The 27,509-nt window shown below is 37.7% G+C and overlaps 1 protein-coding gene across 1 annotated transcript in view; it reads right to left on the bottom strand.

Moving 5' to 3' along the window:
• Positions 1 to 26,614, bottom strand: part of CR1 (complement C3b/C4b receptor 1 (Knops blood group)) — a 177,612-nt gene extending 150,998 nt beyond the window's left edge. Inside the window, exons 1-22 of the mRNA XM_061183731.1 lie at positions 26,599 to 26,614; positions 25,060 to 25,159; positions 24,547 to 24,632; positions 23,580 to 23,978; positions 21,492 to 21,668; positions 21,307 to 21,409; positions 20,585 to 20,670; positions 19,298 to 19,420; positions 17,440 to 17,628; positions 17,255 to 17,354; positions 16,946 to 17,028; positions 16,018 to 16,425; positions 15,241 to 15,417; positions 15,071 to 15,161; positions 14,701 to 14,777; positions 13,377 to 13,781; positions 12,814 to 12,990; positions 12,652 to 12,739; positions 12,214 to 12,296; positions 10,958 to 11,350; positions 8,451 to 8,639; positions 6,329 to 6,404 (exon numbers count right to left, since the gene is read on the bottom strand). Of these exons, the coding sequence (XP_061039714.1) occupies positions 6,329 to 6,404; positions 8,451 to 8,639; positions 10,958 to 11,350; positions 12,214 to 12,296; positions 12,652 to 12,739; positions 12,814 to 12,990; positions 13,377 to 13,781; positions 14,701 to 14,777; positions 15,071 to 15,161; positions 15,241 to 15,417; positions 16,018 to 16,425; positions 16,946 to 17,028; positions 17,255 to 17,354; positions 17,440 to 17,628; positions 19,298 to 19,420; positions 20,585 to 20,670; positions 21,307 to 21,409; positions 21,492 to 21,668; positions 23,580 to 23,978; positions 24,547 to 24,632; positions 25,060 to 25,159; positions 26,599 to 26,614 (3,626 nt within the window). The remainder of the gene's footprint in view (positions 1 to 6,328; positions 6,405 to 8,450; positions 8,640 to 10,957; positions 11,351 to 12,213; positions 12,297 to 12,651; positions 12,740 to 12,813; positions 12,991 to 13,376; positions 13,782 to 14,700; positions 14,778 to 15,070; positions 15,162 to 15,240; positions 15,418 to 16,017; positions 16,426 to 16,945; positions 17,029 to 17,254; positions 17,355 to 17,439; positions 17,629 to 19,297; positions 19,421 to 20,584; positions 20,671 to 21,306; positions 21,410 to 21,491; positions 21,669 to 23,579; positions 23,979 to 24,546; positions 24,633 to 25,059; positions 25,160 to 26,598) is intronic.
• Between the last annotated feature and the right edge of the window lie 895 nt (positions 26,615 to 27,509).

Here is a 27,509-nt window from a genome sequence, read left to right as displayed (position 1 = left end):
TAGGTATTATCTTGGAATAATACACACCTTTTAAAGTTATAGTGAGGGCTAAATGAGATAAGGCATGAAAGAGCCTCAGCGTACAGCCTGGGCTTAGCAAACTGTCAAATGTTCACCCCCTTTTTCTCCTGGGAACCTCAGGGGGACTCTTCATGTTGCCTGTCAACCTTTCTATACTCCCTATCATTCAGGTTTCAACTCTCATGGTGACTATTTAATACCTTCTCGTTTCTCCTTAAATCTCTAACATCTCCTTTCCTAATCTCCCTCTCAGCTGATCATTTTTCTTTTTATTCACCAAGAAAACAGAAGCATCAGAAGAGAACTTCCACATGTGCTTTCACCATCACATCTCCCCACCTACCTTCATCTGCACCCATATATTCTACCTTCCCTCCTGTTACTAAGGCCATGCTCCTATCTAAGGTCTACTCCTCTGCTTAAGTCCTGGATCCCACTCCTTCTAGCTTACCCAGATGTTGCTCCAGCAATTCTTCCTTTTCTTTCCTGCCATCATTTTCCCCCTTCCTACTAAATATTCTCTTCAGCTTACAGGAATAACAGCTATTCCTCCACTCTTAAAAATACTTCCCTTTACTTCTTATTCTTGCCATTACTCTACTTATCTGCTCCTCTTTATAGAAAAACTCCTTGAAAGAGTTAATATCTCCAATTTCTCTCCTTTCATTCTCTCTTAAGGCCACTTCAATCAGCTCTAATTTGCCTCTTTCCTCTACACCAAAACTGCACTTGTCAAGTTCACCAGCAAATCTTGTGCTGCTAAACACAATGGTCAGTTTTCACGACTAATCTTTCTCGATCTCTCAGCAGCATTTGACAGGGTCTATCACTCCCTCCTCATTAAAGTTCTCTCTTTGCATGACTCTAGAACACCACACTCTGGGGTTCTCTCCTGAATCAGAGCTGCTTCTTCACCCCTGTGTTGGCTCCTCCCCACTCCATGACTCCTAATGTTGGAGGATCCAGGGCTCAGCACTTGGACCTTTCCTCTTCGCTAGCCTCTTTCACCCCCTTGCTGATCTTACTCGGTTTCATTATTCTGTACATCCATACACTGACAAGGCCCAAATTTGTATGCCAAGCCTGGTCCTATTCCCTAAGCGCTGACCTGTACATCCAGCTACCTTTTCGGCACTTGTATGTGGATATCTATTAGATATCTCACACTTAACATCTCCAAGGTGGAACTCATTTTTCTTCCCAGTCTTGCTTTCCATTCTCAGTTGTCTTAATTAATGGCAATTCTGTCCTTCCAGTTACTCAGGCCAAAAAACCCAGGCATCATCATCGACTCCTCCCTTTCTCTCATATCCTGATACAAACTGTCAGCAAACTCTACTGTCGCTAACTCAAAAATGCATGCAGAATCTGAATTCTTCTCACCAGCTTGTTGGTGGCCCCTCACAATTTATTGGAGTTCTGTGATAGGGTCCACAGGGATTCCCCATCTTCCACCCGTGGCTACATACACTCCCTTCTTAACACAGCAGTTAAAGTGATCATTTGCTTCTCTGCTTAAAACCTTCCAGTTGTTCCCATCTCAGAATAAACACTAAGCTCATTACGATGACCTAGCATACTCTGTAGGGTCGACCATCCTCACCCTCCTCCTGTACCTCTCTGGTTTTGTCTCTGCTGCTCTCTCCCTTGGTCAGTCCATGCAAGGCCACACTACAGCAGGAACACTCCACCTTATTATGATCTTTGCACTTACTGTTCTTTCTTCCTGGAATGCTCTTTCCTTTACAAGGCTAGCTCCTTACTTCACATTAGTCTTTGCTCAAATGTCATTTTCTTAGTGAGGACTTCTCTTCCAACTACCCTGGCCTATCTATCCCCTTTCCTGCTTTCTTTTTCTCCACAATACTTATCATGTTCTTATTTATCTTATTCTTAATTATCTTGCTATTTATTTAAATATTTGTTGAATAGATGAATAAATTTTAACAAAAACAGGGACATAGTTGGCAATGTGAAATAGATAAGTTAACAATTTTTGTGCATGATTAGTAAAGATGTGCAACAGAACCATATATACTTAGTACTATGCTCATTGATAAATTTAAATTGAAGGAAATTTTGACATATAAATTAATGAGAATATTTAAAATTTCATTAGATACCAGTTTTTCCTCTGATTAGTTTGCTAGGTTGTATGGATCAACAGAATATACTTCCAGTGTTTCTAAATGAATGTCTTCTTTATGGCTTGTATTTGTATAGTAATTGCTAAATGGAAGAAAAAAGAAAAAAGAAATTCTTTACTCATTGGCCATGATTACTATAAAGGTGTAAAAGTTGTTTCCTTTCCATAATTCCCAACACCAAGTAAATACTTTTCATGGATGATTTCATTTTATTGTCTTAAATATCCTATGAAGTAACCCCCATTTTTTGGAAAGACCCATAAAAATAACTTGCTAAGCTGCTAAGTATCCAAGACAGAAGTTGATATTAGGCAGGACTCTTAATGACTAATAACTATGACTCCCAGATTGAAAAAAAGTCATAAGCTTTCATTTTATAATATGATCATAAATTTACCTTTGGAGAACCAATCTTCCAATCTAACTTAAAAAGAAATTTTTTAGATTTGATGTTTAATTCAAAATCCTTACATAGTCATGCAGCGCTAAAAGCTTTAAATGATTTTGAAGACATTTTTACTTTTATTCTTTGAAAGCACATGTACTTTGCTGTGCTTCTAAAACTCTTTGCCAAAATTAGCAAAGGGCAATAAAATGTGATTGTACTATCATGTAGAACTCTGAGATAAAGTAATACAAAATTATTGGGGAAAAAAGATTACTGTTGAGGGTACTTACAGCCTGTCACTCACTATCATATTTAAGAGGTCAACTTACATATTTAAGGGGAAGATACATTAAAATTATTATAAAATGGTAACTTTTAGGTTAATGTGAGATTTAGGTTTTATTAAAATATCTTAGAAGACAAGAAAAAAAAATAACATACTCTCTTCTTCACATGTTTGGATGACTTTTAAAAATATTTAATTTTGTTACTAGACATCAATTTTCAAATGATTCATTACTCATCTTACTTACAAAAAGTATTCAAGGCAACTCAAATGTCTACATCAAGTATCAGAAACTAAATTGAAGTCAGTTAGAAAATGGAAATAAAACAAGTGAGTGATGCTTAAGAATTTAGTTTAACATATATGTTTGGTTCATATCAACTGAGGCACTTACATATAGTATTTGATAAAAACATGTTAATAACCTTAATAATCAGACTGGAACATTATGAATTATTTGAGCTTGTAGGCATTCCCAAAGTTTGCAAATTTTCCTACACATGTAATGCTCTGATAGCAAACTTAGCAGCAGGAAGGAAGGAGATAGAGACCACATTTCTATTTTACTTAAACTTCTATTTAAATTACACTTGGCTAAAATTATCTTCTAACTTCCTGTGAGGAACGCCATGCAAATGACATCCCTAGTTTTGTTTTCTTGAGACCTTTTTCTGTCTTGAATTCTGTGAAACTATTTTCCCCTTTCATCTTACTTCTGACTGTTCCTTCCCCTCCTGCCTCTTAAGCATTACTGTCCTTCTGAGATCTGTTCTCATCCCTATTTTAATCTTCTATGTTCTGTTTAGTACCAAGGCTTCGATTGTGATTTAAATGTCATCTACCTGAGTCCAGTCCTCTCTCTTGAGTCCTACATCATGGGTGCCTGGAAGTAGCAGGCCAGAACTGAACTCATCATCTTTCCCCACAAACATGTCCCTCTCTTCTTTTGATGAACCATTGGGCCCACCCAGTGACATCTGCTTGACTCATTCTTTGTGTCCCCTTCTCCCCACATTCATCAATTCACTAAATCCTGGAAAGCCTATCTTCTTCATAGTGAAGGTATTTCTTACATCTATTCCATCCTCTTGAGCCCCACCACTGCTGCTTTGGTTGACAGCCCAGTACCGCCCCTTCTTTTGAAAATGCAAATCTGAACGTATTGTTTCTTTGCTTAAGATTCTACAGGATAAACACCAATTCCTTGTCATCACATGCAAGGCTTTTGATGATCTAGCTCTTGACCATCTTTCCAGATTTCCCCAAGACTGTTAAATTAAACATTAGTTCAATGGGATGTTAAAAGCCTTATATGAGAAAAAAAAAAGTTCTGCAGTCCAACTAGTTTGAGAGATTAGTTTTTAAAAAATTAAACAGGCATCTTTATTGTAGAACTTTAAATATTCTCATGGTCATTGTGAATCTCCATGAGAAAAATGTAGTATGAAGTATTTCCCAATCTTTTTTGGTCAGAGAACACTGTTTCTCCTGAAATCATTCACAAAATCAGGGTTATGTGATACATACTCTGATAAACACTACTGCCTAAAGTACATCTCAAATGTAGACCCTTGCAAGACCAACTATGCTCAGGCCCTCCCAGGCTTAGAGCAAACTATTCAGGTTCAAAGATGCCACTATTACATAGTTTCAATGTAACCCCTTCATGTCTGATGCCTGCACTAGGCATTATAGAACTGTGAACAGTGTAATCAGATCATTTAGATAGATCCAAGTGACTTGGCATGTTAAAGTAATTTTGCTGGAGTTTGTGGGTGACATGTTTAGGGTGACATGACTTGATCATCCCCCACTGGAAGTTACCTGAGATTTGGTAAGACTTCACATGATTATCCTCCCTAACACTAGCATGTATGGAGACTTAAGAACCTGAGCACACGGAACATTTCCAGGCTGATACCTGATGATATCATTTGCTAAAAATGTATCCTTTGCACCTATCAGAATATTCTGTAATTTCCACAAGATGTATGTGGTCAGAGGGGTCTTTTATGTCACTCCTCCACATAAACCTATGCCACCTTCACCTTCAATCACCATCACACATACTATTTTCCCAGTCATGTCAACTGCTTACGTAGTTCTCATAATATATGATGGAATGACAAGCCTCTGGGTCTTTGCTCAAACTGCTCCTTCTACCTGGAATACCTTTCTCCCCTTGTTTACACTCTCTTGAGATGCACCTGAAATATCTTCTCCACTATGGAAACTTCTCTAATCAAAATTCCCAAGCACTGCTCATTTGATTGTGTCCTCACCAAATATCACATGACCCACTATGGCAACATTACTTTATGGATACAAATGTTTTTTAAAAAGAATAAATTAAAAATAAAATGTAAAAGTATGTCTAATTTCTGGATAATCAAACATAACAAAATATAGAAACCTAGTAGTATATTTAAGGAGTCATGAAAACAACCAAGTGAGAGAAAACATTACTTGAACAAATAGAAAGGCCTAGTAAATTTCTGAATGGGAAAGCATTACAGAAAATGTGCCAGTTCTCAACGGTTAATCTATAAACTTAAATGCAATCACAACATATCTGTTTTTAGAAAATGACAAATCATCTAAAACTCCTGTAAGAACAAACAGAAGAGAGAGGAAAAGCTTAAAAAATTATAGTGAGAGGATTCTTGCTTTATCAGATATTATAATAGTAGAAAGCTATACTATTTAAACACAAAGTGGTTTGTGATAGAATAGACAGATCAATACAACAACAACAACAAAAGAATCCAGAAACACAATACATCCAGATAGGTTAATTATTTGACATATGATCAAGTTAGAACTAACCTTCTAGAAAGTCATTTGGCTATATTTACTAAGCATGTAAATGTTCATACACTTATCCCTAGCAATTCTAGGAATCTAGGCTAAGGAAATAAGGAGATGTGGAAAAAGTTTCTTTAAAGGTGTTTCTCATATCTTTATTTATTATCAAAATAAATGTGGAAGCAACCTAAAATTTCAACAATATAGATACATATAATAGAAAAATATGCAATTAAGTAGGTAAAAAGAAAACATGATTTAATAAAAAAAAATCTGTACCTGAGGCTAAATGAAAAAAAAAATTAAGGCAGGAGACTATAAGTCCAAAATTTCAGTTTTAAAAGGAAAAAGAAAAAAGAGAAATAATATAAGAAAAATGATCATACCTGTATAGGAACATACCAAATATCTGCAGTTGTTATGACTGGGATTTTTTTCTATTTTCTAGATTTTTTATTACATATAAATAAACATAATCTGATCTGAATAAACACCATTCAAATAAAATTAGTTTGTTATCTTTTAAGTTCTTACAGAAAGGACCTTCTATTTAACACAAGATACCTTATTCCAGTTATCCCATTGCAGTATTTATTTCATTTAACTTGTCCTTCTGTGTTTAGTTTCAGGCAAGAAGTCAAAACCTTTTGTGCGTTTTGGTCAAGCATGCGTTGAACTTACCATTCTCTGTGTTTTAATATCATGCGTAAGGTGATAGCACCCAAGCAGAAAAGAGCTACTACCCCTGCGGAAAAACCTAGAAAACAAAACAGAGTATCAAATGCTAGAAAAATGTGACCTACCTTGATTTGAAGTGACTGTGGGGCCTATTCCTAGTGGTGGGGAAAATGTTATGTGACTTTTCTACTTGTTCTTCTTCAGCCATATAAATACTGAATTCCTAAATCATCATATGTGGGCCTAACGTTTTGGATTCAATCCAGTCCATATTTAATCTAAAGGACCAAGCATTTGACCACAGGGTTCCAGTCAAGTTTCTGTTGAGCTTTTCTGTTCTTTTCAGTTTTATCAGTAATATTCTTGTCACTGGGGTGAAATTAGGAGCTCAGGACACCAGGATCCCATGACTTTGCATAGCAACATTTAACTCTCAGTTGTGAAATATATTTTGTTACTGCAGAATAAGCCAGTCTATTTTGATAGTAACCAAATCATGCAAAAGACCAAGAGTTAAACTAAATTTTTGGTAAACTTAACTTTCAATTTAAAAACTGGGAATAGCTGTTCAAGTCATTTATTCCATTCTATCCAAAAGTGACAGTTTGTGATGTGAAGTACACATTAAAAGATCCTTAAAACACTAAAAAGAAGATAACTTCTTATGAGTTAAAGTGAAAAAAAAATTAACAGTCAGGATATAGGGCCTCAAATTTTACATACATTTTTATAAATCACCATTAGAAGTTTTCTTCAAGTATTTAAGAAAACTTACCGCAAATAAGAGGAACAAGTGAGCCTAAGGAGAATACAAAATCATGAAAATATTAGTCTAGTTGCATGGTTCCGCATAGCTCTAAGTCCCATGGTAATGTCCCAGAAATTAATCTCAGCTCCCTCCTCTCTAAGTCTACTTAAAAAGAGGTATTGGAACCCTGAATTATACCCACTCTTTCTTTCTCTTTTTTTTTTTAAATAAATATATGTATTTATTTATTTATTTATAGCTGCATTGGGTCTTCGTTGCTGCATGCAGGTTTTCTCTAGTTGAGGCGAGCGGGGGCTACTCTTCGTGGTGGTGCGCAGGCTTCTCATTGCAGTGGCTTCTCTTGTTGCAGAGCATGGACTCTAGGCACGCGGCTTCAGTAGTTGTGGCTCGCGGGCTCCATAACACAGGCTCAGTAGTTGTGGAGCACGGGCTTAGTTGCTCCGTGGTGTGTGGGATCTCCCAGACCAGGACTCGAACCTGTGTCCCCTGCATTGGCAGGTGGATTCTTAACCACTGCACCACCAGGGAAGTCCCTACCCACTCTTTCTTCATTTCTTATGTAACAACTTCATTGGCCTTTAAATTTTTTTTCCACGTTAATTAAGTTGGGGTAGTTCATTCATGAAAAAAACCGATAAACTCAACTTTATAATCAGGGATTTCTCAGGTCAGAATGCAAACATTAACTGTTACAACAGGTTGGTTAACATATTTTTGGAGGCCCCTGTCATATTGATAAGCACTTATAAATCAAGATTCAGCAATAACAGAAGTCTCAGCAGCAACTCCTTTCAAAATACAGTCTGTCTTCTGTATCTGTGGATTCAACCAACCACAGATCAAAAATATTCGAAAAAGCAAAAAATTTCAGAAAGTTCCAAAAAGCAAAACTCACACTGTGAACCCAGCAACCATTTACATAACATTTACATTATATTAGGTATTATAAGTAATCTAGAAATGATTTAAAGTATACAGGAGGATATGCACAGGTTATATGCAAGTACTATGCCATTTTATATAAGGGACTTGAGTATCTGCAGATTTTGGTATCCAAGGGGGTCCTGGAACCAATCCCCCTGAGGATACCGAAGGACAACTCTATAAGGTTGTTAGTTTTTCACCTTTTAAATTAGTGCTCTTCTCTCTTTATTTCCTTTCTTTACTTCCCCCATTCTCAGAAAGTCTCACTTTTACTACAATAGACCACCGACTTCAAATTCGTCTGTTACTATACCACTGGTCACAGACCTATGTCAGTTTAAAACCCAGGAGTCCCTAACATTGAGGGATACCACTCACTCTCTTCTTTCCAGCGAAACAAGTAGGAGCTGCAGTGAAGCCCTTTGTACTTACTTGGGGATTTGCAAACAGCCAGGGGAGGGTTCCATCCGTGATTTTCCTGACACTGGCTCTGGGGACTGCCTTCTAGGGTATACCCATCTTCACATTCTAAAGTGATGACAGCTCCATACTGATACATTTTTCCAGGCTCCAGCCCACTCTGGATTCCATTTATATGCTCTGGGAAGCTACAGTTCACCTCTGAAATTAAAGGAATCTAATTGAAGCTGAGTCATATTTTGACATTTTACCAAGAACGTAGATACTGCCCTTAATGGAAAGGTTTATGAAACCAATTTAGTTTATTCTCAGTTAGTAAAACTTCACTGAAATAACACAAAATGATGTCCTAGGCATAGCCTTTTAGTGTCAGCCATCTACCTCAGGAACGTCCAGGTAATCATACCAGATTACTTTCCTTCTTTGTGATTTAGTTTCTAAACCAATAATGTTGAATAATTTTTGTGGCTTCTTAGAGAAATGATGAGGGCTGAATGAGTAACATTAAGACTTCTGAATTTTTGTTTCATCAACTTTGACTCTTATTCTCCAATTCTTCTTACATGTAAATGCTTCCTCATTTCTTCTTTCATCTTTTCAGTGTAGGGGCCAATAGTGTGAGATTTTGGATTTGAACCTGACTCTAGGATTTTCTAGCTGTGGGACTTTGTGTAAGTTACAAATCTCTCCATTCTACTGGGACCTCATCTATAATACAGGGATAATGGCACCAATCACTGATATGGTTCTCACGAGGATTAAACGAGATAATGCATGCAAAGTGCTGTGCACAGTATCTGGCATATGGTAAGAAGTGCTCAACTAATATTCAGTATTAATTCATTACTCATATTTCATATGCACTGCTTATGATAATGAAAATGACATTCTGAAACTTTTATAAAAATATACCCATAATCCTACCACCACTTAGAGGAAACATACTCAAAAGATAACTTTACTTTTTATGAGTATTTTGTCAAATGCACACTTATCATAACTGTAACCACAGTGTAAATTCAATCTGTACTTTAGTTGTTTGATTTACATAAAGACTTCAACTTTCCATATTTAAATGACTACATAAGTGATAGCTCAGATAGCGCCTCAGCCACTTTTCTTATTTTGCAGTATTTAGATGACTTCATCTATTAATCCAATTAAATGCATTTAATTAAATGATCCAATTAATGCATTTATTTGGCTATTTTAAGTTGAAAGTACTTAACTGAATATATCTATTTCGGACAAATTTTATTTAAAAAATAAGGAAACAAATAAACAACACACCTTTGCAATAAGGGACAGGTCCGCTCCAGGTTCCATCATGTGTGCAAAGAAGGAGTGCCTCTCCTACAAGCAGGTAGCCTTGGTTGCAGCTATACAGGATTGACATTCCGGGAGAAAATCGAGCTATGTTTCCACCAGTATGATTTCCGTGGGGGATCTTAAATGGATGTTGACATCCTAAGAAAGCTTAGACACCAATTTAAAAAGATCTTTAATTTAGTACAGAGGAACACATAGCCAGCAAATGGGTGATAGCGATACAGAAAGAAGGCAGGCAACAAGCCAACTAGTCAGTATCCAAAAATATTCATTTAGCCCAAACCAAACAGTACAGAACAGAGATTTGCATTTCCTACCTATATCATATATGATCTGAAGACAAATGTCAAATGGAAGATAATGAAACATCAGTGGTTACAGCCCACAATTGTAATCTATCAGAGAATAGTAATCTTTTCTTTTCTCTTTAAATGGTAAAAAGGCTGTAGTCAAGGGTCACACCCTCAAATATCTACAGGAGCCAGGAAGTGAAGCCACCAGATATGGTAAGTCACAGAGCACCTGTCCTTCTAAAAATGGCAGCCACTGCCCAATTCAAGATACTGGTACCTTGCAGGAAAGCAGAGGGGGCCCTCACTGTATCACAGGTTCACTGTTTGCCTTGGGTGGTGGAGATGGGTTTCACTTAAAATAAGACTACTGTGCTAGCCAAAGAAAACAGTTTTGAACTCAGTTCTTGGTCACCAGTTGGCAGCCTCTGTTGTAGATAGCCACTGATAGGGATAAAACTACCGATGATAACTAAAATTACAAGACAATTCAGTGAGTTTTAAGGCCAGCTCCATTCTCCAGAATACTCAAAGATCCCTTTCTGGCTTGTATCACAGCCTTACATATCAAATTATCAAGCAATATTACTGCCAAACATTTGCCCAAAATGGTATGTGCATTTTCCCCATTCTAAAGTAATAAAAATAATAAACTTGGGAGACTCCATCAGTTTCGAAGTTAACCATTATCCTTTCATGGACCTTTTTTCAACAAGCTTAGAAAGAAAAGGGAAAAAAAGAATGAGCTGAGAAGATAAGGCAAGGCAGGTATTTTGTAAAATAATATGACTGCCTTAGCTTTTACTTGCTTTTCTTTAGGTGGAATGGCAAGTGCAGATTCAAAACCCTTTTTCTTTATTCTGTGCAACATCTCATATTTTAGTCCTGAAAATATCTTACCCTTTTTGATACAAGTTGGTACAGCTGGCACCCATTTGTTGTCAGTATGACACCTAATCATGTGACTCCCATTCATGATGAAGCCGGGATCACAGGCAACATGTACTATGTCATTGTGGGAATATGAAGAACGAGTTTTATTTAGCTTGTACCCATGTGTGACCTCTGGATTAGAGCAGTGAGTCACAGGAGGAGATTTTATGCACTGTGGGGGAGGGCCACTCCAAGATCCACGTCCTTTAGAATCACTTATGCACCGTATACTTTTCTCTCCCAGAAGATAGAATCCTTGGTCACATTCATAAGAGACTTCATTTCCATACAGAAAGTGTTCTGCCATCACACCCCTGTGCCTCCCATTGTTAATCACTGGTGGAGGTTGACAGTGGATAACTGCAGAAGAGATTAGGAAAGTCTACTTCAGCTAGTACACCATGGTGGACAGTCTTCAATCAGATACTATAAAACTAAATAATAAAACTATGCAACTGCATGTAGTGCACATAGCTATTAAGTTATTTAAATTTTAGATGCTGGATTATGCTTTCTTTTAAAAAGCTTTATTAAATTTTTGACTACATGAATAATACACACTCATTCCAAAAAAAATTCAGAAAATACAGTAAAGTATTAAGAAAGGAATAAATACAGCTATGTTCTCATGAAATAAAGAAATAGTCTATATTTGTTATTTTTTAAATTTTGAGCAATTAGCAGGTATATGGCAAATACAGTCATTCCTCAGTATCCACAGGGGATTGGTTCCAGAATCCCCCATCAATACCAAATTCTGAGGATGCTCAAGCCCCTTATATAAAATAGCATAGTGTTTGCATATAACCTACGCACAACCTCCTATATACTTTAAATCATCTCTAGATGACTTATAATACCTAATACAATGTAAACGCTGTGTAATTAGTTGTAAGTAAAATGTAAATGCTAGGTAAATAGTAGCCAGCACATAGCAAATTCAAGTTTAGCTTTTGGAAGCTTTCAGGATTTTTAAAAAAATATTTTTGATCTGCAGTCGATTGACTCCATGGATTTGAAACCTTCAGATACAGAGGGCCAACTGTATTCATTTCCTACTTGACAATTTTGTTTCCCAATGCTAGTACCATCCAAACACTAAAACATGTTTCTTATGTACACTGAGCTAGAACACATCAACTGTTAAGGTATAGATTAGTTCTGTAGTGACCTGTTCTCTTTAACCCCCTACAACCCACTGACAACTTTTTTTTTTAACTTACCTTTACAAAGTGGAATCTTTTGGAACCAAACCCTATTCTTATCACCTTGACACTTCCGATAAGCATGTCCAGTCAACTGGTACCTAGAGAGAGATTATAATACGTTTTCTCTTCCTAAAAATCACATCTCTGAAACCTAGCCTCCCCAAACCACTAACACAGAGGCACTTCTAAATAAGAAATTTGGCAGAAAGGAGTCAAAACTTCTGGCCCTTCAAGTAAGCAAACTACTTTAGACTTAGAGTTACTCCCAACAAAGCCATTTCCATGTCAAGAAAGGACTGAAAAGTTAGAGATGCTACTTAGACCTTTGGAACCTCACAATCTCTGTTAGTGTGACAACGAGGAACCTCTAGAGGGAGTCACCAAGACAAACTGAGGCTAGAATTAATGCACAAAGCAAGGTGGAGACCCTTTCTGAGAATGAATCATACTTACCCATCTTGGCAGGACATATTAACTGGTACCACAGGTGAACCAACTGGAAGATTTTGAAGACCTTCCTTCAAAGGTTGGCATGGTGCTTCTAGAGGAGCAAAGTTGGAATTACTTATACATGCCTGATATAAAAGAGAAAGACAACTCAGGAACTGAAAGTACCTTCACACCGAGGGGCAGAAGGACTCCAATTTCCTGAAGGCATACAGTGAATGGATCTGTTTCCCACAAGCAAGTAGCCAGGATCACAGGTGTAGTCTACAGTCATCCCAGAGACAAAGAGGACCCTATTTCCACCTGTATGCCGACCATGGTGGAGCCCAGAAGGTGGCTGACAGCCTAAAGAAAAAACTTCCCACATAAATACCAACAAAAACTCAAGAACACTAAGTATACAACGTTTGACAATAGACAGTCTGAAACTTTTAAGCCAAAGATCATCAAGCTCTTATTCATTACTCAGTGCTTTCTGCTCTTTTGAAGGAACCTGGAACCTTAAAAAAGATCCTCTCAATTATTTACCCTGACTGTATCCCAGATCCAAGGGAGCATTTGCACAAAGAATATATACAACAACACACATAGACTGTTTTGTTACAGAATGGAAGAAATGGGACAGTAATCTATGCCTCCTTGCTTTTTTCCATAACTCTAGCTTTGGGTGGGAGATAACAAACAAGAATAAACAAGTAAATACCTCATTTTTCTCTCCACTGAGTTTTTACCTTTTTCACAAACTGGTATTTCAGGATCCCAGGTGTTATTGGCTTTGCAACGAACCTGACTGCTGCCCTTCAAAGTAAATCCATTATTACACTTGAATATCACACTGTCATTGTAGAAATATGGGGCTTCCTTGCTAGATATCTTGTATCCATTTGCAACGTGGACATGTGAGCACTGAACAGCAGGGAGAGAAAGTTTACAGAGAGGAGCGGGTCCACTCCAGATGCCCGTCTCTTGATCGTTGCTTGTACAACGGATGGTGCTCTCCCCAATGAGGTTGAACTTCACTCCTCTCTCTGGCCCGGGGTTACATGTGTAAGTGACTGTGGTACCATATAGGACATCTGAGGAACTCCCTGTGTGTACTCCATTGTAGATAACAGGGGGTGGTGGGCAGGTGATATCTGGAGAGATGAAAAGTTACTGTACAATTCTGTTCCAGTATTAAACACCAAAGAATAGAAATGAGGCTGGTTATGAATCTTTTGTTATCAGGTTTCTTGAAGGATATGGGTGAGATGTGATGATATGCATTCTATCAAAGCTCATTATTACGCAAAATTCAGTTTAAAAGATTTCATAGGAAAGATTTTTGTAATGTGTTAAAAGTGAAGATGTAGATCAATATCATATTGTGAGGCAGTAAAGTCTGATAGCAAATTATTAATTAAGAGAAGAATTCTTTTTTTAATAACCGATAGGTCAATAAAAGGCACAGGGGAATAGAATTAAACTTTTTTGAGATGGTACATCATTTTGCTGTGGTGATATGATAGGCTAGCCAAGAATATTTATTGTTGATTGAACATCTACTTTTTGACAGGCAATTGTCTCATCTGCAAAGGAGGGATGGGATAGTACCATTTAATTATAATAACTTTGAGGTCTGCAGTCTGATGCTAATGTTACAGATAAGAGGCTAGAGTTCAGAGAAGTTACATAAATTGCTCCCGGTCAATAAGCAGTAGAAATAGAATCCTAGTTCAGATCCCACACCAGTTCCCTTTCTCTCCACTAAACTACAGTGTACCCAAAATTAAGGATGGTGGCTCATATACTCACTGACCTCATTACTCTTATTCTCTCATATCACAAAAGAGAATCAGTAACTAAATGCATTTAAATTAAGTGATTGCTAGGCTTTGAAGTAAAAGAAAGCAAAACTGTGCAACTATAACTGTTGACAAAGTGAATAGAACAGAATCTAATATTTTTATTCCCATAACGTGCCTAAAACAGAAATCTCACAGGATTCTAGACCCTCTGTTATTCATATTTATAGATCTCACATTATTCAAGATCCTTTGTTATTTTTCTACTCACCTTTACAGAGACGAATCTCCATAAACCAAGGAATTGTGCCTTGACACTGCTGATAAACACTCTCGCCTAGCCGGTACCTAGAGACAAAGAGTCATGACATTTTGCCATCTGGTGACCACTAACCTAAGCAAGAGCTATTGACTCAATAGCAGACACATTACTTTCAGTACAGGAATCAATAGGAACAAAAACGTAGCCAGCATCAGCACAACCCACCCATTGCACAGCATAGTTTCCATTAATGGAAAAATAGAGTGATCACACTTCCATGAACACATGACAGGGGGGTCTTTGAGATAAACTCCTACACAGAGCTTGCAATGTAACTGATAAGCCAGACCTAGTTCAGACTGAGACAGTCCTCACTCACCCTTCATCACAAGAAGAGTTGACATCTGGTCTAATAAGTTGGTTCTTGGGTTTTTTAAAGACTTGCTTTCCTATAGGTTCACATTCTGCCACTAAGAAAAGAGAGGAGGATGAGAAGTCAACTCAAGGCAATCTCAAAACCAAAAAACATCGACATTCAAAGCCTGGAACCTTTGCATGTGGGGGCAGTGGGTATCCACACTCCCTCAGAGGTACAATGTATGGATTCTTCTCCCACCAGCACATAGCCAGGGTCACAGCTATATTTTATGGATGTTCCAGGGTCAAAGCGAATCATGTGTCTATCTTCCTTTTGCCCATGGAGGATTTTAGGAGGAGCTTGACAATCTAAAGGAAAGACACAGAATTTTTCTTATGTAAACAATGATAGAAAGAAACTGAGCCAAAGAAAGTGACATTTATGCTACAATTCCACTCTGGTGGCAGTTGTACAGTACAGAAGTAATCTTGCAGCCCAATTTTGGGTAATTTTAGACCAGTGGTTGTCAATTTTTTTTCTGCATTTAGGCAGCTGCAGATTTTTTTTTTCCATTCCCACTGGGTGCTCCAATTCCTCTGTTGTACAAGGAATCATCTTGTACATTTCTAATGGGAGATTCTGACCTATCTGTAGGGTTATTTTGCTGAAGTCAAAATCACTTTTCTTTTAAGAAATCACTGTTAAGACAAACATTTTTTCCCAGTTGTTTTCCCTTTAAAGAAATAGGCAACTTAGTGGTCCCTAATGATTTTTCCCCCCAAGGATAATCCTACAAAATGAATGGGAGACAGTGTTTAAAAAGCCTTCTATATAATTTATCTTCACTATATTTTGTAAAATTGAGGGGACTGGAAGTTGGACAAGGCCCTGCTGAACTCCATAACCCCTTCTCTAATGCTTCAGAAGGATGAATCAGTGGCACCTGTTCCAAGCATTGGAATACCCACCCTTTTCACAGACTGGTACCGATGGTTCCCATGTGCCTTGGGCATTACATCGGATTCCCTTGCTGCCCTTCATGGTGAAGCCAAATACGCAAGCAAATACCACAGTGTCATTATAGGAATATTGATCTTTCTGCCCGGATGATATTTGGCCTCTTAGGATCTGGGGAGGTGGACACCGAACCTCAGAAACAGAAAGTTCACAGCGTGGAGCAGGGCCGCTCCAGGTCCCAGTCTTCTGACTATCAGTGGTACAACGGATAGTTCTCTCCCCAGTGAGGATGAAGTTCACTCCTTGCTCTGGGCCCCGGTCACAGGTATAAGTGACTGTGCTTCCATACCGAACATTCACTGAAGAGCTGCCCGTATGTCTTCCATTGAGAATAGAAGGAGGTGGTGGGCAAAGAATTTCTAGGAAATTACAGAGAGAGATGACAAGATTCCAACTGTACTACAAACAAAGAATGTCTCGGGTGTTGCTACATGCCACTCTCACATCCTGGGTTCAGGGACAGTAATATTGGAATCTGTAATGAATCTGTCAAAGCGGCTATAGCAATATAATTCAGAAAGTATGATTTAAAGCTTTATTCCTTAATATATCTACTTTGCTGATCCTTTGATTTCTTTTACCAAGTATATAATCTCCTTTATGTGCATGGCCTGGCTGGCAATTGTACATAGCTTTCAGAGAAAGAAAAGCTTAGAAACCCTGTTTTACTTGAGTAAGCAAAGGACAAAGAGGTAATTCAAGATGTTTCAGTGAAGAACATATCCCTTAAAGACTTAAAGATCTCTGGGGGAGATCCTTGTTCTATAAGATCCTGTATAGTAACAACTGGAGGAAACGCTTTCAGTTAAGCTGAGAATGTGGTGTCCTGTTGAACCTCTGGCCAAGGAACTAGTTGCAAACCACAGTCACTTAACCTACCTTCACATACTGGCATCTTGGTCCAAAAAGTACGCTGTCCAACAATTACACACTGGCTAGAAGGTTGGCCTTGTAATCGATACCTGGAGACAAAGGGAGGTCATTCAGAACTATTAGGCAGAACAAAACCATCTATTTAAAATCCAAATTCACTTAATTTGTGGCACCAACTCCTTTTATTGGCATTATCTCTCACAACCTTAAGCTGTCCATCGACCGTCACAGAGAAGCCTTCTGCAGGTTTCACAGTTCACACCATGCACACATAAGTCAAATGAATTAAATCTCATAGGCCCTCTAGACACTCACCCTTCACTACAGGAAAAGTTCACAGTTGCACCAACCCGAAGACTTGTGGGCCTCTTTAACTGCCCATTGAGAAATGGTCCTGGAGGTTCACACTGTGCCTCTAAGAAAACAAGCCAAAGATGAGCAAAGTGTGGCAAGTAACATAGTAGCCCAAATTCTTAACATTGATTGTAAATTTAGGGTACCTTTACATGTGGGAGTGACAGCACTCCAGTCTCCCGAAGACAAACAGCGAATGGTCTTTTCTCCAAGAAGCAAGTAACCAGGTTCACAGCTGTAGGTCACAGACAATCCTGGGGCAAAGGAATCAACACTCTCCCCTGTGTGATGCCCATTGGCGATTGTGGGAAGTGATGGACACTCCAAGGGGATATCTTTACACACACACATTAGGAAAAAGGTCATCAGATAGCTCCTTCACAGTCTGTATTTTGACTTAGTACATACATCCAAATAAATGATACGTGGTCTATGCTAAGCAGTTGTCATTAATTTTCGACTCAGTCTTTTAAAGATCAAACAGGTATGGTTTAATTATATCCATTTTATACCACAAATAGTACATTATTTTTTATTTTTAGTTACACTTTATGAATCACATTTGCAGCGTGAAAAACTTCAATTACCAAAAAAAAGTCCATTTTCACTCATACTCTCATTCTACCCTTAAGCCTATTTTCTGCTCCAAAAGTAGCATGTTGTTATTTATGGGGTTACCCTTCCAGATACTAGTAATATAGTGTTTTTGGATCCTATACGTGATATATCTATACACATATTTTGGGTGTGTATGTATACTCAATACATATTATTCTAGGCCCTGCTTTATTTGCTTAATAATCTATATCTTTCCATGTCAATACATATAGGCCTATCTAAATCCTTATAATCTTTAATCCTATCTATAATCTTTAATTGTTTTTCATGGTCACCCCATTTGAGACTATCTTCAGATCTTCCCTTCCTCCAAGATTATATATCTGTTTACAGATAGATAGAATCATATTTTTCTAATAGTAATTTTTTCAACTCTTTAATCAATTTAGAATTTATCAATATTGTTCTTTATTAAGAAAATAAATACCTTATTTTGATGGTATAATTTTTGTCAAATATTGCCAGTTCCCATAATTACATTACTGAAATTCAGATTTAGAGTTCAGCAGCAACATAAACCACACCAAATAATAAGGAAAGGAAGAGCTTACAGTAGTTCTTATTTTCAAAGTTACTTGATTTGAAATGTTATGGCTTAGGACATGAGTTTGAAAAATAGCGGATCACTCAGAAAGTATTTATAGAGGCCAAAGAGAGCAGCACATCATTTCTGCCAGACTATACTAACAGCTTTTGTAGATCAATTTTAAATCCACTCATTGTGTTTTTGCTATTAGAGCCCACATTTCTTCTCATTTTAACAATAACCCAGATATGCAGTTGAAAACTATAAAACCCAATTCCCGCAGTCCAAACAAATTCTGGCCCCCATCCTTGTGGGACTTATTCCATTCAATTATTAGGTGTGTTTAGTTAGATTTTCCCATTATACTTTAAAATTCTTTGCTCTACTGATGTTTGTTGAATGAATGTTTATATCCCTCTACAACCAAGAAAAAGCCAGGAAACCATAATTTTCACCCTTTCCGTTGCTTCCTCTCTCCACCCTTACCACTCACACATCCACACTGTTCTTCCTTCAGAATGATACCAAACTTAATCTGCACAGAAATGCGAGGCTCCAAGCTCCTGAATCAGTTTTATTTTCATTCTACTCACCACTCTCACAGGTTGGTAGTGGTGTTGGCCCCCATGTTTTATTTGCTTGGCACCAAACAGTTTTGTTTCCTTTCATGGTGAAGTTGGTATTACAGGTAAATGTCACAGAATCACCATGTCTGTATGGTGGTCTAGACATTTTATTTCTGTATCCACCTGGTACTATGGGCTCAGAGCAAATAGAATTTTTATTGTAATATTCACAGATAGGAGCAGCTTTATCCCAGATTCCATTCACTTTGTCTTTAGTTATACAAAAAAGAATACTTTCTCCAATGAGGCGGAAGGCACTCAAACATCTGTACCTCACCACAGCGTTAACAGCTATGGAACCAGAATGATAACTATTCCGCCCATTTTTGATAGGAGGAGGAGGGTCACAAAAAATCCCTGCAAAGTAGAAAAGAAAATATGTGGTCATACTGATCATGACAATAAGATTCAAATTTAGATAAAATCCAAATATAGGTCATGTCACTTTTTCAGAAATAGACTTAGAAATTTGTATAATTTATTTCTTACTCATAGTCCCTGCCTGTCCCCAAGTTCCTAAATTCTTACCTTTCTCTTGATCCTCAGCAAAGCAATATAGAACTATAAGCCATCTTGACCAAACAATAACAATGAAACAGAATTTATTGAATAGTTCTGTGTCTAATCAACTTTAATAATGAAACAAAAGGCAAACAGTACATGAAAATAATATATTAATGACATACTAATCACACGTGGAGAGGCACCATGGACTAATGAAATCTGGGCTCATTAGACCTGGTTTCAAATCCCCACAGTCATTCAATAGCTGTGTGACCTTAGGCAAGTCTCACCCTCTTTAAGCCTCGGTTTCCTAGTCTAGTATAATTCAAGGTTGTAATGAGAATCCAGTGACATAAAAGTACCTGAAAGGGGCAAGTACAATACCTGGAACATACTAATTATGCAGTGCCTGTTTCAAAAACACAGCTGGGGCTATAAGTAGTGAGACCACATTCTGTCCCATTACAAAAGATACTGCAGCCTCACTGCAAGTCATTTGTCATCCTTTGATGCTGGTCCCATTTGAAAGACCCACAGGAAGTGATCAGAGGTTTGGAATAGTGACCTCATATCTTTTATTTATTTGTCCTAATAGACATGAAGAATATTAATTTTTATAGCTGCGTTGGTATATGCACACCTTTCCTGAGTGAGTCTTAGAATAAAGGAAAAATTGCCAACCTCCAAAACTTCTGGTTGATTTCCATTTAGCTTCAAGAATTGCTCATCAGATGAGGAAATGGCATAAGAAGACACAGCCAAACCATTTCAGCACATCAGTGCTATTCATTTTCAGTAGGGGTAACTTTCAAGAGCCTTTATCCTTATACACATAGAATACTCAATACCATATGTAGTCAACTGAATAAATTTAGTTTTTGTCTGCATTCTAGAACATACAGAAGAGTGGCATATATATGTTCATACTGATAAGATTTTATAATTGATAAATGCATGAGAATACACCAAAAATCAAGAGGCATGATCCATACTTGATTATTTTTGCTTTCTACTCACGTTCACAGACAGGAAACTTATTATTCCAGAGTGCTCTCATTCCTTCTGAGACACACTGACTAGAAGATTGGCCATTTAACCGGTACCTTAAACAATAAGGGGTAGCAAATCATCACCAGAACAAACTAATTCTCGGTTGCATGGAATTCATCACTTCTCTCAAGTATATGGTATTAATAGTCTCTATTTTTGTAAGCATTTCTGGCTTAAGGAAAATGTCTAAGATTGTGAATCAGCTAAGCTATGTGAGGCCTTCAGACCAGCTGAAAACACAGAGAAAACAGTCCTAATGATCTGTTCTTTTCTTGAATTCTCTCTTTCCTCTTTGGCATCCAAATGTCAAGATTTTCTTGACCATTAGAAGAAAATAACCTAAGTTCCTAGTAAAGAAAACATCAGAGACTTTGTTCCCTAAGCTCACTTTAAAGAGTCCCTCTTACTGAACCCCCAACATCTATTCAGACTCCATAATAGAAGCCTTAACTTCAGAGCCCAAACTTTGCTTTTGCAAATGATGAAAGGATAATTCTCAGCTTTGGCTGGCCATGCACAATTTACACATTTGGAGAAAATCAATGGAATTTGCTTAATAACAGAATTCTTAATCATAAAAGGTAAAGAAAAGGAGAGAAAAAAATTTTAACTACCTTTAAAGATCACACTTTGCAATGCTTAGCTATGGATCATAGGCCCCAAGTCAGGCCCCATCACTTTGCACTCACCCCTTATCACAAACAAATGCAACCTCTGACCCAAGCTGGAGATTAGGAGGAGCTACCACACGACCGTTGAGAAGTTGGTTTGGAATGGCATCACATGATTTTGCTAGGAAAAAAGAGACAAGGCTGGCACATGAAGAGTCAGGAAACAGCTAAGTTTCCTTGAGATGGAATAGACCTTTAGGCACCTTCACATTTGGGGGCTGGATGGCTCCAGGTTCCCAAGGATGTACACTGCATAGGGTTAGTTCCAATGAGAGTATAGCCAGGCTCACAGCTGTAGGACACTTCCTGTCCAACTGCAAAGAATTCCTCATCCAATTTGTTATAATTACCATGGTAGATATGTGGAGGTGGTAGACACCCTGAGAAAAGAACAGGACCAGAGTCCTTTTATTTCTGAAATAAGAACTTTCTTCTCTACAATCTAAGCCAACTTGAGGTTGGCAGGAGTCGGATGAAGGTGGTCATGTCAATTCTCCAAAGTATAAGGCAGACACTCTTTTGGGTGAGCTGCAGTGGGGCTAACATGTGTTACATATTTTAGACACGATCAACCTTGCATCTATCTTCCTTCTGTACCTTGATCTATGCCAAGAAACATTATTCCCATTCATCATTTTCCCATTTCATTTAAATGGATATACTCTCTCACTAATGTTGTAGCCAAAGGAATCAAACTATTATAATGCATTTTTACCACCAAAAATCTCCTCTTTCTTCCTGCTTCCCAAACCACTGATGAAGTTTCTGAGCCTTGTGGGGGGGGGGGCTCCCAATGTTGCCAGGTTTTTAATAAGTCAGGCACTTAATAAGAGTAGGGGGAAAAGGGGGAATGGGGGAAGTGACTTGATCTTAAGTCTAGCCTTATTCCATAAAGCCTATATTTTTCAATAGGAGAATGTATAATACCTATAGTAATTTGAATCAAATTCTGATCAGCCCATTTCCCCCATTGGCCTGGCCAATAGGATTGAGAGTTTATTTTATCCTCATTTAAATAAAATCTAATCACATATGAGTTTTTTAACATCTTTATTGGAGTATAATTGCTTTACAATGGTGTGTTAGTTTCTGCTTTATAACAAAGTGAATCAGTTATACATATACATATGTCCCCATATCTCTTCCCTCTTGCATCTCCCTCCCTCCCACCCTCCCTATCCCACCCCTCTAGGTGGTCACAAAGCACTGAGCTGATCTCCCTGTGCTATGCAGCTGCCTCCCACTAGCTATCTATTTTACTTTTGGTAGTGTATATATGTCCATGCCACTCTCTCACTTTATCCCAGCTTACCCTTCCCCCTCCCCGTATCCTCAAGTCCATTCTCTAGTAGGTCTGTGTCTTTATTCCCGTCTTGCCTCTAGGTTCTTCATGACCATTTTTTTTTTAAGATTCCATATATATGTGTTAGCATACGGTATTTGTTTTTCTCTTTCTGACCTACTTCACTCTCTATGATAGACTCTAGGTCCATCCACCTCACTACAAATAACTCCATTTCGTTTCTTTTTATGGCTGAGTAATATTCCATTGTATATATGTGCCACATCTTCTTTATCCATTCATCTGTTGATGGACACTTAGGTTGCTTCCATGTCCTGGCTACTGTAAATAGAGCTGCAATGAACATTTTGGTACATGACTCTTTTTGAATTATGGTTTTCTCAGGGTGTATGCCCAGTAGTGGGATTGCTGGGTCGCATGGTAGTTCTATTTTTAGTTTTTTAAGGAACCTCCATACTGTTCTCCAGAGTGGCTGTATCAATTTACATTCCCACCAACAGTGCAAGAGGGTTCCCTTCTCTCCACACCCTCTCCAGCATTTATTGTTTGTAGATTTTTTGATGATGGCCATTCTGACCGGTGTGAGATGATATCTCATTGTAGTTTTGATTTGCATTTCTCTAAAGATTAATGATATTGAGCATTCTTTCATGTGTTTGTTGGCAATCTCATGTGTTTGTTAGCAATCACATATGATTTTAATCATATAAAAATCTCTGATCATTAGCTCTGGTACTACCTGCTTTTTTTTTAAGTGTCTTCTAATTTCCCCTACATTAATGCATATCTAGCACTGTCCCAGAATATAGTAAATTTCCCAACTCTTCAACATTGAGATACTACTTTCAAAGTTTACTTTTAAATTCTTTAACCAGGATACCCAACTACATACACTGTCTTTATCTTCCTCTTCTCATAGGTACCATATATCTATTCCTCCCAAAGTCTCAATTTATTTCTAGATCCCCAAAGTTTCAGCCCAACTCACCCTTGAAGCAACTTGGCAGTGGAGGGTTCCATTTGCTGTTTGGTTGGCACCATACTGTGTTGCTGCCTTTCATGGTAAAGCCAGGCTTACACTTAAACATCACAGAATCATTTAAGGAAAATGAGCGTCTAAATCCAGATTCCGTAATTCCATTTTCAACTTCTGGAATTGGGCATTTGACTACATGAATACACCGAGGGGGAGGGCTGCTCCAGATGCCAACTCGATTGTCTTTGCTGGTGCAATATATTGACTTCTCACCCACGAGGTCAAACAGCTTTTTCCCATTCGGTCCAACACGGCACTTATAAGTAACCACCATTCCATAGTAAAAGTCCTCGCTACTGCTGCTGTAAAAGTCTCCATTGGAGATAGCTGGGGGTGACTCACAAGGAATAGCTTGGGGAGGATGGGGTAGATAGGAAAAGAGAGAAGGCATTTAAATGTTATACCTTCTGGGAATTTTGTCTTAACTCTTGCAAACCAAACTTCCACTTAGCCTACATTTAACCCCTATTATTGAAATTCTGTATCCTCATCTCAAAGATGGTTCTAAATGGGAAGTAGCAAGGTAGGAAGATACATGGAACTGGCCTGATAAAAACCCACAAAAATATGATCTGGTCACCAGTCCTGACCCCCAGAGTACAGATAAACTGTTACAAAAGGCACCTAGGGTGGTGTACATTTTGCATGGAATAAAGTTGGCAGTGTGTAATCTTGTGGCATATTTTAGATTTGAGCACTTATTCACTATGAGATAATGTACCATCAAAGGACAGTAAGCAAAGGAAAGTGTAATGGGATTGGGGGCATAGAAGAAGATAAACCACAGATCTGTGTCCAGAACTACTCAAGCCAAGTGTAACCCACCTGGGTACTTATTTTGATGTGTAGATGCCCACTTTCCCTTTGGAGGGTGACAAGAGGAATTACCTAGGTGCAATAAAGGGAAAATTCTACTCACATTCACAAAAAGGCATGTCCTTATCCCAGGTTACAATATTGTCTGAGATAATACATGTGGCAGAGGAGTCACCAATGAGTCGATATCTAAAGACAAAGAGATGAGTGATCATCTCCCAGCTGGACATTTTAGGAAAGCTTAGTTCTTTTTCCACTGAAAGAATGGCAAAGAATAGAATATCATATATGACAAGTAATGGTGACAGATTAAGGACTCATACAAAAGATTCAACAATCTAAAGACAAATGAAATTTGACCTCCTGGTCAGTAACACTGAAGATTTAAAATTGGAAGAAGAATAGCCCAAACTTTTTTCTCTTCTAGGGATCCTCTCTAGTGGGTAATCCTGAAGAGTTGCCTCTGGAGCAGATCAGAGAAGTGATTCTCTTTTTACTTATCTATGGTTAAGGGTGGGTGGCAATTACTCAGCTCTCTTTTGGAAGATGGGTGATTTCTGGTTGAAACTAGTGTTCTAATATCCATGTACTCTGGAGATGTCTCCTGGTGACTCACCCTTTATCACAAGAATATGTAATTGTTGACCCAAACACGATACCCCTGGGTGCAAGGACAAAGCCATGGAGGAGTTCTCTAGGACTCACACATGATTTACCTATAAGGGAGAACAAGACAAAACAGGATTTGGGACTGGGATTTGGGGGATGTTTTGTGTTTTACATTAAATTCCAATCTGACTGGACTTGCTGAGTAGTTTACTTATGTTTATTCAAAGAAATTTGGGGCATTTACAGAACTTCTATCTTCCAAAGGATCAGTCAACTCCATAACACTCTTTGTTTAATGCATGTAGTCCATATTTCTGAGCATGGATGCAAACATTATTTGTAGTCACCCATAATTTATAATCTCTATTTCCCCTTTTTATACTCTGTCAGTTGATGGCAACATCTACCAAGTCCTATGGCTTAAAAACAAAAAAACAAAAAAAAAACAAAAAACTCACAGTCATCATTTCCTATCTGTAACTCATTTTCTCTACCCCCTGCCCTTAATTCAATAGATCACCAAGTTTTCATGACTGGATTCCAGAAATCTCTCTCCAAACCAACTATTTTGCCACCACTATAATCTCTCATTGGATCATCGAGTAATAAAATTTACCTTTCTAATGCTGGTCGCCATTGGTCCAGCACATCTTCTATGCTGCTGCACACATTATCTTTCAGAAGTATAAAGGTGGTCATGCCACTCCCCACATTCAAAAACTTACACTGACTTACCATTGTTTATTGGAAGAATGCATGGCCTACCACACTTAAACTCCAATCCACTTAATCAACTACTATTCCTCACCATGCACCTTATATTCTAACCACTCTGAATTTTCCTATTTTCCAGAGACATCATGTTCTTCCATACCTTTATGTGTTGGCATATGCTGTTTCCTCTGTCTGTAGTGCCTAGATTTCTCTATTCTCCGAGATAGCACTTATTATTTACTTCTCTATGATATCATAAAATTTTATCTCTATAAATAAAAGCAATTACACCATAGTACAGTATTTGTACAAAAACCAGTCTTTACAAATACTATAGGACTTCCTCAATGACAGAGACTAGCAGGTTAATTTTTATATCTCTTCCAAGCCCCACCATCTAGCCTAATGTTTCATACCCAGTGGTTACTCAAAAATATTTCTTGAATTGAGTTGGGTGAAAACTAATATGAGGTGAAACTAATATTCCTTGTATACTAACTTCTAAGATCACTGTAACACAGTACAGAGACCATAGAACAAGATCATGAAGATTATAGGATAAACAGGGTTGGCCAGCTGTGTGACTTAACCCCAATACCTGATACTTAATACCCTTAGGAGTAAAAGAAAACATGGAGAACCTAGCAGCCCCCTTCATTTGAGATTACTTACTTTCTCATCTTTTATCTTGAAAATAATAGGTTAGCCCATAGAAACATGCTATAGACCCAAAGATTCTTCTATTACTGATTACTCACGTTTACAGATTGGCTGAGCATCTGACCACTTGGAGGTCTCTAGGCAGGTGATAAAGAATGACCTCTTGACATACCCAGGAAGGCATTCATATTCCCAAGTTGTCCCAACAGCAAACTCAGACTGATCACTCTGAATTTTAGGCTTAGCAAAAGGATACCTTGGCAGGAACTTACACTGACCTAAAGACAAAGACCACAGGAACATCAAAACTAAGAGAGGCTAAAATCTCTATTCAGCTTGTTTTGTCACCAGTTACAATGACAACTTTGATCTTTAGACAGTAAACCCAAGATGTCAATATTTCCTGGGTCAAAGAAGATATATCTTGCAGTATGAATGCATATACAGAGAAATAAGCTCGGGAGTTCAAAGGCTTTTTAGGATAGACTTCAGAAGAAGAGCTGGAGAAAATCATTTTTTAATAAAATTCCATAAAGACCCTGGAGTTGTTCTATCTTCTTACAACCTCATAAATAAAAACTAAAACCTTATAAGTAAAAACTTTTCTGGGATAGCACAAGAAACAAGTATATCAAGTATATCAGACCTTGAAAGCTCATCACATGTATGATCCTCTAAAATTACTTTAATGAATTAACATTACTATCTTAGTCATTAAACCTTTAGGTCCTAGCAAGAAGAAAATAGGGTTGTTTTTATTCTTCATTATTTTATTCCATTAACTTAGTAGAGTAATATACCCCCAAAAGAGTTTAGTAAATACTTCCTGATGGGTACCAGATAAAAGGAGCCAGTTTTTTCAAGACACTTCTCTGTGACTTAAAATAATTATGATGATGATTATGATGATGAAGATGAAAAAAACCTTATTCTAGGAGATGGGTAAGAAACTGTAACACCCAGATACTTGAGGAAGTACCTGGAAAATAATTTTTCTAGGTATGAAAGAGAGTTCAAGTTTCAACTCCAGAATGGTGGTATATTTGAATATCAAATTTATAAATCTCCTTTTTCAAACAAATC

This window comes from Eubalaena glacialis, chromosome 3 (assembly GCF_028564815.1).
Source record: "Eubalaena glacialis isolate mEubGla1 chromosome 3, mEubGla1.1.hap2.+ XY, whole genome shotgun sequence".
NCBI lineage: Eukaryota > Metazoa > Chordata > Mammalia > Artiodactyla > Balaenidae > Eubalaena > Eubalaena glacialis.
Note: the sequence above shows the minus strand (reverse complement) of the source record. Positions and strands in the feature narration are given on the sequence as shown.